The sequence below is a fragment of the Argiope bruennichi genome, chromosome X2 (genome assembly GCF_947563725.1).
Source record: "Argiope bruennichi chromosome X2, qqArgBrue1.1, whole genome shotgun sequence".
Lineage (NCBI taxonomy): Eukaryota > Metazoa > Arthropoda > Arachnida > Araneae > Araneidae > Argiope > Argiope bruennichi.
In genome coordinates, this window is record NC_079163.1 from 11,084,035 (window position 1) to 11,097,470 (window position 13,436).

General features: G+C 27.8%; 2 protein-coding genes across 13 annotated transcripts in view; one reads left to right on the forward strand and one right to left on the reverse strand.

Annotated features, from left to right (window-relative positions):
• Positions 1-4,488, forward strand: part of LOC129959635 (liprin-beta-1-like) — an 85,082-nt gene extending 80,594 nt beyond the window's left edge. For 4 of the 7 annotated variants that reach the window (XM_056072514.1, XM_056072508.1, XM_056072509.1 and 1 more), the window contains one exon: positions 3,358-4,486. In XM_056072514.1, the coding sequence (XP_055928489.1) occupies positions 3,358-3,408 (51 nt within the window). In that variant the 3' untranslated portion in view covers positions 3,409-4,486. Of the gene's footprint in view, positions 1-3,357 lie in introns of all 7 variants that reach the window. The other 3 variants (XM_056072510.1, XM_056072513.1, XM_056072512.1) reach the window with 2 other exon arrangements.
• A 5,034-nt stretch (positions 4,489-9,522) lies between these two features.
• LOC129960811 (CD151 antigen-like) overlaps positions 9,523-13,436 on the reverse strand; it is a 165,717-nt gene continuing 161,803 nt past the window's right edge. For 4 of the 6 annotated variants that reach the window (XM_056074470.1, XM_056074469.1, XM_056074468.1 and 1 more), the window contains 2 exons: positions 12,393-12,476; positions 9,524-11,562 (listed from right to left, as the gene is read on the reverse strand). In XM_056074470.1, coding sequence (XP_055930445.1) covers positions 11,515-11,562; positions 12,393-12,476 — 132 coding nt within the window. In that variant the 3' untranslated portion in view covers positions 9,524-11,514. Of the gene's footprint in view, positions 11,563-12,392; positions 12,477-13,436 lie in introns of all 6 variants that reach the window. The other 2 variants (XM_056074471.1, XM_056074466.1) reach the window with 1 other exon arrangement.

Sequence of the window (13,436 nt, forward strand, 5' to 3'; positions counted from 1 at the left end):
CTAATTTCATAGCATTTATTTACTTTTTTTTTTTTTTTTTTTTTTTCCTTTCGGATTATTCGGGATTGTAAATGAACGCTTGTTAAAGCATTAGTTGGTTGCATTCTATAATCGCAACTTTTTATCTCCCCAAGCATCGTGGCATATGGAAATTCAAACCATAAGCTGACACTGTTTCAGCACAGAATAGTTCCTCGCAAAGACCTATTTTGGAGCTAGCGTATCCCTAATCATAAAGAAAATCGCAAAATGGCATTCCAATTTTCTTCCTTTCCGCTACCTAATTTGCTTGTCATTTTTACTTCTCTCTAGTATTCGGGTGGAGATTTCCTTTAATTTTTTTATCAATAAATTGTCCACATAAAACTTTTACATAATAATAGAAGGAAATAAACCTATTTTGTTGGCTTTTATTAATTGAGAACATGAATAGTAATTATCTGTTCGTGAAATTATCCTGTCGATGCAGTCACTTAAATGTTCGCTTTAAAGTTTTAAATTCGATTAGATTGAAAAAAACAATTTCTACGTATTTAATGCTGTTAAAATGCATAAGATTCAACATCTTACAGAGTCCAAGAACTTCCATTTTATAAACTACTTTTAACTATTTTCTCGTTTCCAAATATAAAGTTTGTTGTAATCATCTAGAAGTTTGTAAGTGAAATTTTAACAAATCTGCGCATTTTATTAACTTTCCAGATTTTAAAAAATATATATTCTTAGAATAAGTATCAATCTCTGAAAATTTTAACTCGGAAACACTAGGTAGAGGGATTATGATTTTTATAATCTTTAAATCAAAATTGTGATTTCTCTCATTCTTATCGAAATTCTTCAAAAGGAAGTTTGTTCATCTCGTTGTTATCGTGTATGTGAGCACGATAATTCACTTAGCACAAACATAAAGAAAATGAATCACTTATATTAGTGTATTCAAAAGAATAAAAATATCAAAAATATGTAGCTTAAAACAAAAATCTGCAGGTGGTGCAAAAAACAATAATGGGAAGATATAAAGCCTAAATTAACTATATAAAAAATTTAAATATTTAAGTGTGACTGCATTTTAATTTACTTGGGACAGTTCTCTCTACGATTCACGCTTTTGTAAGGTTTCTTTTGACTTCCAGCGTATTGATTAAAAAAAAAAATTCCATTTAAATAGACCGATAATAATCCTTAAATCTAAAAATCAATGTCAAATCACTTTCTTAACGATGTCACTTCTGTCAAATCAGGTTGTAGTGAAATTAATATATTAATTAATAATCAGGAGCTTTAAAATTAATAAAGTTTTCTGTCACAATCAGAAACTAATAGTTGTACAAAGTTTAATAACTCTTAAAAATTTCAGTACATTATGAAATGAATTAAATATCAATTACATAATTCCATCCAAAACAAATAAGATACAATATGTAAAACTGAAATTAAGCATTTGAAAATACAACAAGCTAGGTAGATGAAATTTGGCAAGTGTTCATTAGAATTCTATGTATATATAAAATTTTTGAACCTTATCTGCCAAAGGATGGAAAATATGTATATTCGTTCATATTAGAGAGTTACTTATTATAGCAAACAGCTACGTGGGTGAGATTTGGTACATAATTTTGGTATATATCCACTGAAATTATAGATATCCTTCCCCAATTTGGATTCATATCCATTAGTGGATAGACTACTCATGAATACAGTAATTCCAAAATAAAGTTAGGAGGATAAGTTAATTTTGATATTGACATCAAAACTGTTTCTGAAACCACTTGATTCGTGAAAAGAACCACAAAATACATACTTCATTGTAGTGTAAAGCTAAACGCAAAACGCGTCACATTGTGTGAACATACAAGAAGTATGAGAATTGCTCTTCTGGACTGAGCTGCTGTGAGAACAAATCTTTGAATGTTTTTTGCTGCACAAATGGATTTTAAATAATTAGTCTGCCTCTGGAAAATGGTTTTTTTTTTTTTTTTTTTTTTTTTTTTTTTTTTTTTTTTTTTTATGGTTCGTGTTAATCAAGCAAAGATATTAGTAAATGCACGTATATGTTCATCTGCAGTTTGTATGTATAGGATGTTGAGTGTAGTCAAGAAATAAGATTTCCTAAGAAGTTATACTTTTAAGATTGCTACTATCAAACATGTAATGAAATAATTCTGAAAATGGCGAACTTTTCATGGAGATTATTAGGTCATGGACAGTTAATAAACTTCTGATTTGTCTTGTCACATTATCTTTTGAACCTTTTCGACAGTATTATGATTCAATTATTATTTTTTTTTTCATTTCCTGTTGATATGTCAATTGAATTTACATAGTCTTGGCATTTACTAAACAATATATGTGACACATCCAGCATTTTAAGTATTTCCTCTGTACATTGTGTCAAATATATCAATTCCAAGGAAATTTCAAACTTCTTTCCCCTAATCAATATTCTTACTTCTTTAACAAATATTTTCCCTCTATTAAGACCATATATGTTGTCTATACCTTTTCCGTTTGTTTCTGTCCCTTATTTAGCTATATGTGGAAATTGAGTATTAATATAGGTTTTTTGTTTTGTTTTTTTCTATAAAATGATTGCAGCAGTTGCAAACCTTCTGTATGTAATGTTAACATCATTTTTTGTTTGTTTCGTTGTTTGATGCGTTATTCTATATGATTTAAGTACCTAGAAGAATATTGATTTCCTAAGCTTTCATTGCTTATATTTGTTTTGACCTAGGTTTTTGTATGTATTTATCTACGGGAATTTAGAAAACAAACTATGTAATAAATTTTCTGTCCTCAATCTTATCCGTAAAAGAGTTGGCGGATATTTTTTCCCATTTAATAATCATTTTATTGGGCATCAGTTTTGCATTTGTTGAATGATTTTTGTTTATTAATACAGTGTAATAATGAAAATTTTTATTTTCACTGATGTGTTTAGATAAAGGATTTATCATAGTAACAGATATTTCTCCTTCTGAACACGCGTGATAATTTTTAAACATACTTTTGTAATCTTATAAATTTTTAAGATAATCCTGTTCCAATTACTATAAATATATTATGACTGCTATTCATTTTTCAGAAATTGTGAATTAAATTAATAAAGACATGAGTTATTAAAATATATTGAAGTTTGCCATTAGTAATAAAGGCAATAAACAAATTTATTATAATATATTTAAAAAGGGGTTTTATTGCTGAATAGATTACATGAGTATTGTTTGAACGTGTTCCTTGTAGTTTACTATTTTTGCATTTTAAGATAGTTGCTTAATACGAGCAAAAAGTTTTAACAAAAAATCAGGTTTGAAACGAAGTCTTTTTAATTTTAATTGTAAATAATTTTCATTGCAGACAATTCTTCAGGACGAAAATCTAAATGGAGCACCTACAACTGTCGTTTAACACTGGTGTGCCTGTATTATCTCTAAAGCTACAGAATTCACAATAGTTGAAGCATGTTCTTTGTGCCTTTTCTATGGAAGTATTAATGTATTTGTACTTTAATATCGGTCGTATTACATGTCTTCATATTTATTTTCAATTTTTTATTCATGTGCGCATATAATCAGTGGTTTAGCAATTTATATTAATATGTAAAGCAAGATTGCCATATCTTAAAAGTATTGTTCATCATTTCCAATTGTGCTTGTGAGAATTCTGATTTAATAGTCGTTCAATCCTTCTTGTACTCTCACTGGTAGGTTTTTAAAACTTTAATATAGTAATCATCATTTTTTGTAATTTATTAATGTCTTAAATTATTTAAAAATTTTCATTTTATCGAAATATTTCTTTTAACCCTATAACATTATATGAAGTACAATATTTTAACTTTAACGCTGTGATATGCATCTTGGTACAATACATATACTTTTGCTATATCAAGGAACTTTTATAGTGACGTAATTTTGGACAGTAAGTCTACTTTTTTATAAATATTAACCAGAAAATATTTTTGATATATTCTTATACTTAAAACACAATTACAAAATGAATAAGATATCTGCTTTCATATTTTATAGATTTATTCGTAAAGATCATGCAAAATATTGTATCTTGTTATTGAAGAGCATCCAGTTAACGTATTTTTCAGATTTTATTCTCAATCGAAACATCATTGCCCTTACTTTGCATCATTTTCGTCATTACTTTATCTTTGAAGTATCATTTTATAAGGAAACATGTGTTGCCTAAAAATTGTCTGATGCTTTTGGATTAGAAATATATTGATAATTTGATTTTGTATATTAGTAGTCGTAAATATATTTATTGAAATCTAGTGTGTCATAAGCTTTATAAAAATGTGAATGTTTGCATAGAAATTCGCATGAACAAATGTAAGAAACATGAACATATCATCTCTTGTCTTAGTGTTTTTAAGTGTAATTTAGTTTATGTGATTTTTTTTCTACTTGTCTTTCTTCTGAACATTATTCATGTTTGGCATTTTTATCTTGTCTGTGAATAAACAACTTTAGTATTTTATTATGCAATAAAAATTTGAATTTTTAATACTGTTTTATTGCTCTTGCTTTCCAGAATAGTTCTAAATAATACACTCTCTCAAGAGACTGCTCAAATATTCTCACTCACAAAACTTTCAATTATATTATACGAATACCGAGTAGAATATTAAAATTTCCGACTTTTAACGAGGAAAAAAATTGTTTTCATTCTTGTTGATTTGTTGGCTCTTTTCTTTTGTTTGCAACTGTATAATATCGAAAAAAATAGAAGCTTATATAAAATTAATACACACAAAAATTGTTCATATTCTGATTGCTTAAATATGAAGCTCGGATAAACTTCACATTTTGTAATTTCTCTTTTAAATTTCCTTCGGTAAAACACGTTCTTTTCTTAAATCATACAACCCTTTGTGTTGCCCCCATCTAAAAAAAGACGCATTTTCTAGCGGGTTGCTAATAATTCTGTCTTTCACTTAAAAAATGGTCAGGAACATAGAGAAAGGGGGTATGAACTCCCACCACCAGATTTTTTCTTTAATTTGTAATTTGGTAATCAATCGGTAATTGAGAGAATAATCATAAATGATATTTTATTCTGCACATCTACGACATGCGGATAATTATGATTGCAATATTAAAAAAAGACAATGGTATATTATTTCTCAAGTCCGTATTTTTTTGCGAAATTTTGTATTGATATTTTGTTGAAATAATTTAAATATATTTATAAATATTGCCTTTGTGAAAGCGAAAAAAATGTCGATTTTAGTTCAAAAAGATGCTATTTTTAAATCAACTTTTTAACTGTAGTTTTAAAAATGTTATTTATATATAGATGGACTAATAATTTATATGCTTTAAATATTAGTCGATTCTTTTGAGTTGGTATATATCAAATTGCATAATCAATATCAATAATGCGCAAAGTATGATGAAGGTAAAGACAAACAAATGGGGGAAAAGATTGCATGAAGATTCAAACTGTGAACGAAGGAAACAAATTCCAACTAAACAAAATCGGTTGATAACTTCTTTTTAATTTTTCATATGCAATTTTCTATAAACAACTGTGTTTGTCTTTAAAGAGTTAAAAAAATTCAAATTGAATATGTACCACTTGTATAAAAGAAAAATAACAAATAACCAGGCTACAAAGGTTTAATACAAGTTTGAACACAATCAAAATGTTAATCTTTGAGCTCAGTAGAATGAATTCAGAGGGGTTACAGATGCCATGGGCACCAGTCTTGCCCTACACGGTACTCTTCAAAATTCCTGTCCACATCAACATAAGGACATTATTTTCTGTTACATATGGCATTAATCTATTGTTACTCATACTTATTATATTTGTAATATAATACTTTTGAAAATCAGCATATTTAATAAATGTTATCTGCGAATAACAAGATCACAAATAATTTGTTTAATTATTCTTATGGAATTATATTGTGTTAGATGAACGTCCCATTTTGTAAACTAATCGAATGTTATTTTAGGATGGACCACATAATTTTGGAAGGATGACATAGCAACTGATTTGCAGTCCTGATTAGGTGAACAATATATAGTTTGAAAACAATATTTTTCAAAATTTTGCCTGAACTTCATATTACAGAGATTACAATTGATTTTTAATAGTATTACTCCTGTAGGATAAACAGCCATTTAAATTGAATACTGAGAAAAAGAAAATTACAAAATGATAGATCTACCAATAAAAAAGAAAACAGAAAAAGATGTTAAAAACATTTTTTACACGAAATCTTGTATTTCTTCAGTTTGTAAAGATCTGAATGTTTCAATCTTGCTTATTCAAACAATTATGAGAATTATATTCCCTTTTTTAATAACACATACATGCAAAAAAAAAAAAAGTAAGCAGACGCAACAGATAATAATGGCAATAAATAAGATGTCTCGGACTGGGGATCTTTGTTGAATGTCCTTGGTGCAAGGCAGATCAAGGCTCCCCCAATCACATGTTTAGATTTTACGATTTTTGAGATTTTAAGGGATCCACTATTGTTTTTGGACTTTTTAGAGATCTTTGGTTTTATGGAGATGGTATAACGCAGCTATAACACCTGGGATTAGAAACAACAACATAAGATGTTTGATTACATTTATTAGAAAAAAATATAAACGTTACCTACAAAAAAGAAATTTAGAGAAATTCGATATGCTCTTGAATAAAATTTGGATCATATGGATAATTGCTACTTAACGTGTTTATTAGTGATGAATTGATTTAATGAGAAAAACACTATCAGTCTGAAATTTTCAGACAGAGATGATCAAGTTTTTAGGTTTCAACAGTTGCTTTTCTTCTATATTTATACAAACATGTTTGGAATAAATGGAGGTTGACATAATATTACGTTTACACTCAATGTCTAGATCTACATTTAAAAAATGGCGACTTTTGTATTTATACTGTTTTCAAAGAACTTAAATAAAATATTTCAAAAAATCATGGAAGTGATATTTCTTCTCATGCAAGTAATATGCCTATATTGACGTTAAATTAATTTTTTCTTCCAATAATATATTTAACCCTTTAAAGGGACATTTTTCTAGTTACGGTATATTAAAATATTTTTAGGATTGAGCTTGGCATAAGAAAAGTGATTCATTTAACTTATAAATTTAATTTGATTAATTAATAATTAGGTAACAAATAAAAACATGGCATTTTGTGTGAGATAGAAATTTAGATGCTTCAGTTTCTTGTCTTACTGAAAAATGCGTCAGAACTTATTCCAATCTATATAACTTCATTCGAATATTGATAAATTTGGCGAGAAGCATACTTCCCATTGCCCTTGAAAAGGTTAAACTACTGATTCCTTACTTTATTGAAATTTAATGACTTTCATTGATCGAAAGATACAAATTAAAAAAAGGAAATATGCCAAACAACTAATATGTTATATGCATTAAGCCCGAATACAAAACTGCATGGCATTTTATTGTGAATATTAAAAAGAGGAATAATTTCTTGAGTTTTTAATATTTCAAATTGTTTTTCAATGACTTATAATTGATTAATTATTAATGAAAAGTTTACCCAACAAGATAAATCTCCATGTACAAATATGTCATTTTCATGAGATGCATAAATATCGGTTGGAAAACATCACTTTACAGGGAAGTATTTTGTTATAACAAACTTACATTTAACTGTTTTCCTTAGATGCAAATGCAGTTTATGGTTAAGAACTTTGCTTTTCATAAATAACAGTATCTTTCATAATTGACTACATATGTTTGATAGTGGACATAGTAAAATTTTCTGACATTTTACGACGTCCACCTTTTCGGATGAATATAACGTTGCAATGGGAAAGATTTAAAAATCTTTCCCATTGAAACGTTATATTCATGATTAACGATGAACATAGATGATGATCTTTTCTTTCCTTTTATTGTGAAACTTAAGAGATTCTTTCCAATATAAAAATCACTGATAAATAAATTATAGAAATTAACAGCATGGTATATTGGCATAATATTCTCACGAATGAATTGCAAATTATTGTTGAGGGAACAGAATTTTGTTTTCTAGTGTTTGCCTGAGTCGTTCAAATTTTATGGAACTTTTGATTCTCAGAATAGGAAATAAAGGATCAAATATTTGGTGCACCTAGTAGAACATAACAGTGGGTAAATATAGTGCGTCTAATGCGAAGTCTGGTTAGAAGAATTATTATTTAATTTCAAATCTAGAGAAGAATTAAACTGAATATGTAAAAATTCTTTACTGTAGTTGAATATATCTTACAAAAAAATGTTTATAAATAATTTTGTGAATATAAAGGGAAGATTCGTAAAATTTGTTTTTATATTTTTGCATTGAATTCATACAGTTATAATCACAACAATTTATTAATTGTTTAATGATGTTAATTAAATTCTAGAAAATAAAAGACTGCCAATATCAAAAATTGATCTGTTGTATATCTAGCCTTGTTATTGCGTACAGCCGACCACCCCGCCACCACTGAACGTAGCAGTATCGACAGGATTGTATATCTAGCCTCACCGGGAAGAAAAAGATACTGCAAAAAAAAAAAAAAAAAAAAAAAAAAAAAAAATTCTTTTATATTTCTTTTTTTTTTTTTATTTCTTTATATTTATCCTTCAACTTTAATTAGCTTCCAATTTTTATTGAGAAATTATATCGTTCAGAAAAGTAATAACTTGCACAACTTTTATGAGTTGATATCCATTATATATTTTAATGGAGAATATTTTGTTGCCTTCTTAAATGTTAATGCCTAGTTATTGCGTTAACAAAATATAAATTTTTTTTTTCGGATTTTAATAAATTTTATCCCTAGTTTTTCAAAAGAAATATCGTACAGGTCCAGTTTAAGAATGATAATGAAATGCTGAATTTCTCTTTAAATCTTTGTAAGTAATAAAGAACCGACTGAGAAAAAAATAAATTTCACATAACAACAATAAAAAGGTCTTAAATCGTTTGGCCCTCAAGTTCATAGTTATTTTTGTGAAAGATATCTAAAATACCCAATTTTAATTAGCGCATTATATTTAAAGATGTATAGAGAATTTTGAGGGGATATTATTTATTAAAGTAGAAACATGGAATAATGAAAATACAACGCTTTATCATTTATCATAAGATAATCTTAGTTTCAATCCTTTTTTATTTATCTGTCTCTCTTTCTAGATTGTTAGATATTGCATGGTTTCAGCAATTTTGACCCTTTGCACTCGAATGGTGCCTATGACTCACCATTAAAGAAAGTGCATTATTTTGATATTTTATTTATTTTTTTAATTTTGATTCTTTAAAAATACCTAAAGATTGATAAGAAGATGAAATTTACCGAAAAATTAATCTACAGCTTAAAACTATAATATTTTTTTCATAGCAATAAGCAAGTCCTTGTGTTAGCTGAATAATTTTGCATCGAATTACTTTTCCGAATGCAAAGGTTTAATATTGGACTTGAATATTTTAATTTATGTTCTGGTTGTTTTCAATTGACGAAAAAAGAAGAAAAAGGAGAATGTGAAATTTCTAGTAAAATCGTTTAATTTACACTCAAAAGATGAATATGCAGTAGATAACAAGACAATATATTATTAAGTGTTGTTATCTAAAATTCTGTGCATGAAATTGGTAAAACAGAGCTAAAACAATTACATATTACATGCAAGAATCAAGCAATGAAAATATGACACCAATAAAATTCAATCTATGCTTGCAACTAACCCTGAGGGAATGTAGCTCAGTTAAATTACAAATACATCTTAAATGAAAAAGAATTATACATCTTACTGAACTGGGAAAATACATCAAATTTCAATGCTATACTATCTATTACATAAAATTCCTCTTAAAACACATATCTACAAATTTCAGAACATCTCACATCATTTTTACAAATAAAATAAATAATTACACAGGATTCACTTTTAAATAATATAACACACAGAACTGAAAACGCATTTGTACAATCACGAAGTTAACATTTAAATACAGTTTCTATATCAATCCTAAACAAATAAATCTATATCCAACTATTTAAGTAAAATTATATAGGTTTAAAACGTAACTACTTTGAGTTGTTTGCATATACAAATTGTGCAAAAAAAGTTTCCAATGAGCAATAAATTATTTCAATAAACTACAATATCAGTATTAAAGTAAAAATTTGACATGTGAGATCGTGGAAAGGCAAACATCCTTTTTTTTTATATATATACACAATATATGTTTCTGGGACGGGAATATATCTGAATATTTAAATATTACATGTGTGCATAGCAAGATTTTAAAAGCAAGCATTCAATTCATAGAATTTATCTACATTACGTACAAAGATTGAAATTAAGCGATTCATTCATTTAAATTTAATTCAAAAAATTTGCTTTAGATTTTTTGAAATTATGTATCTTTGTTTTTAATTGATTATAGCTTTGTATCCAATATAAAATGAACAAATGTTTGTCTTTCCAAAATAAGATTCGTATTTCCTAGAGAAATATTTAACTCATTCTGATAACAGTCTTTACTTTACAGTGCACAGAGGCTAGATTAATCACTTTAAAGACCATGTGAAAATTAAAATTTCTTTCAATTACTTTTAATGAATCTTGCATCTTTACTGACCATAGCAATAAAAATATTTTTAATTTTTAGTCTATAATTTCCTATGCATAATTATTCAACGAATAATATGGATTACGTAACTTTTACACAGTGGTCCACTTGCAAATCCAGCATAGATGCACATAAATCTACTTTCAGCTCTATCGTAAATAATACTGATACAGTTTTTGATTTATATAATATTAACGTTTCAAGACAGACCTCCGTTTTATCACACAGTATGCGAAGTTCGGCGATGATAATGATTGAAGCAACTGTAACATAACATGGAGGGCATTTTCCAATCAGGTTAAAGGTTGTAAAAAAAAGGCACTTTTGGAAGGATAACTGAAGAACTTGTCTGAAAACAGTAAATCGTAAATTTTTAACTTGATTCTCAACTTTGATAAATATTTCAACTTCAAACAGTTACTTTATGAGCAATACCAGAACAGACTCTAAACTACTGTTCTTAACATTGAACAATTTTTACAACAATAATTTATCTAATCTTGGATCGGATACAGACGGACAAATACACAAGACTCTATTTTCGGCGAGCTCTTCAGCTGCAGGATTCACCAACTCCGACTCTCTCTTGGCAATTCAAAATGATTTCTTGGAGGGAATTCCCTGGTACAGCGATTCAGAATTTTGACTCAAATTGAAAGATTTACTTGTATATTTGTTTTCATAAAAGTAAGAAATAAAAGTAAATGGTTGATATCTTTTTCATTCAAAACTGGCTCATTAAAAAGAGCAAGAGGAAGTGGAATCGGTGTTACTAAATGTAAAACACTGCATGAATTCTCGTTTGACGGATGGCTGCTTGAAGACGGGAGGGACTTTCAATCAAAGCATTCCACTCGAACTTCTATGTTCTGAAGAAGTGCAATGGACTGTTGAGGAATGTCATTACTTGATTAAACAAAACAATGCACAGGAAAGGGCCATACCAACGAGCTAAAAAAGTATAAAATAATGCACTTTAATGTAGATTCATTTCAATTTTAAATAAATTATGTAACAGAAATCCTTTCCTACATAGCAATTAGCTAAGACATAAGTGAATACATAACAAAAATACAAACAGAAGCACATGCAGGAATTATAAGGAAAATTTTACCCCCCCCCCCAATGATAATATACTTCGATGATAACAGTATCTTCCAGGATTCTCAATGCTTATTTAATATCATTTGAATGCAGTTTCATCATACTAGATATTAAATGGTCGCTCAATATTTAAAATGTCCTTGAATTATAACTAGTAAATTGATTTGATGTAACATTACTAGCAGATATTCGACTTGTATTTATTTTGCTTAGTTGCTTGCTCATGCAAACAGTGTTAAACAGAATAATCTCGAAATACTAATTTCATTTAAAATTATATTTTTTGATTGAAATAAAGGTTATTTTAAAGAATCAACTGTCCATATATTATATTGCATTTCAGCATACTTTATTCTTTCTTCCCGCCAAAAGAATTTAATTATTTTTACTTATTTTTCACAAAACTAACATTTGATAAAATCGCCAGAAAAAATAGCACATATATCTTACCCATATTCATTGTTGTATGAATTTTACTACAGCCATCTATATACTTCTTTTAAAACTTATTATTTACATTTTATTTTTTGTAATTAATGCTTTACTTAATGAAACAGTTCAGTCAATGCTTCCAGTTTGTTAAAGTTGTAAAAGAATGAAAATAGAAATACTCAAGTAACTACTAACTAACAAGTAACTACTGCCAACTAACAAGTAACGCAGAAAGCATTTCTTACCAGTAGGCAAGCAATTCCCACTCCAATACCGCCAACAATTTTGGCATGTTTCTCCACAAAATCTTTCATCTTTTCGTAACAACCCTGAAAGATAATTTTCAAATATTAGAGAGTCTTTTCAAATTGTGCTGAAAAAGCACACTTGTAACTCAACGTTATATATGATAAACACGCTGAGCATAGATGTGAAATGATCTTCGTTATTATAATGCAATAAAGGTGAGACATCATTGCTATACCATGTTGTGATTGATATAATAAATAATAAAATATTTAATTAATAGTAGCTTTTCATCCTCTATTATAACCATCATAAATAACCTTAAAATCTTTATCGAAATGTGAAGTTAATTTTAGCTAACATCGATATATTACATTCCTAAAAATTAAAAAATTAAATTCAATAATTTTAACTGCATACCCAAAAAAAATTCAAAGTATAACCCCAAACAGGTATAGGTCGAGCTCTGAAATGATCTTGGAAAATTTAAGAAAGGCAACCAACTGCAGATTCTAAAACAAGAAGGCATTTCTTGGTGGAAATAAAAGTATTCTCGTTCACCGACAATGAAATTATAAGCAATATGGCAGTTAACCATAAGAATATCTAGAAAAATAATTAAAGCTAACTTGATGCGCATTGGCCATTTATTGATCTGAAATTACTTTAAAAAAATTTTTAGTAATGATTTGACCTTGCCTATACTAAAGATGGCTTTAAGTTTTTGTTCAAAAATATTTAATATTCCAGGAAATGTTTAGCTTCCTTCCCTTTCTAAGTCAGGGAAGTAATTTTTCTATTCCTTAATTATAAATTTACATGTTTTTTGCGTGAATACTTTTTAGTCAAATAAGCATCTTTTTAGATAAACGATATTTTAAAACAAATGGAGATTGTGCAAGTGCAGGGGTTCTAAATTCTAGGAAAAAAAATATAAACGGCCACCTTGCGGTTCATTAATAGAAAGAATAATTTCCCTAATAATGATGCAATACATCAACATATAATATCATTGCTTAAACTGTCCATAGTTTTTTTATGTA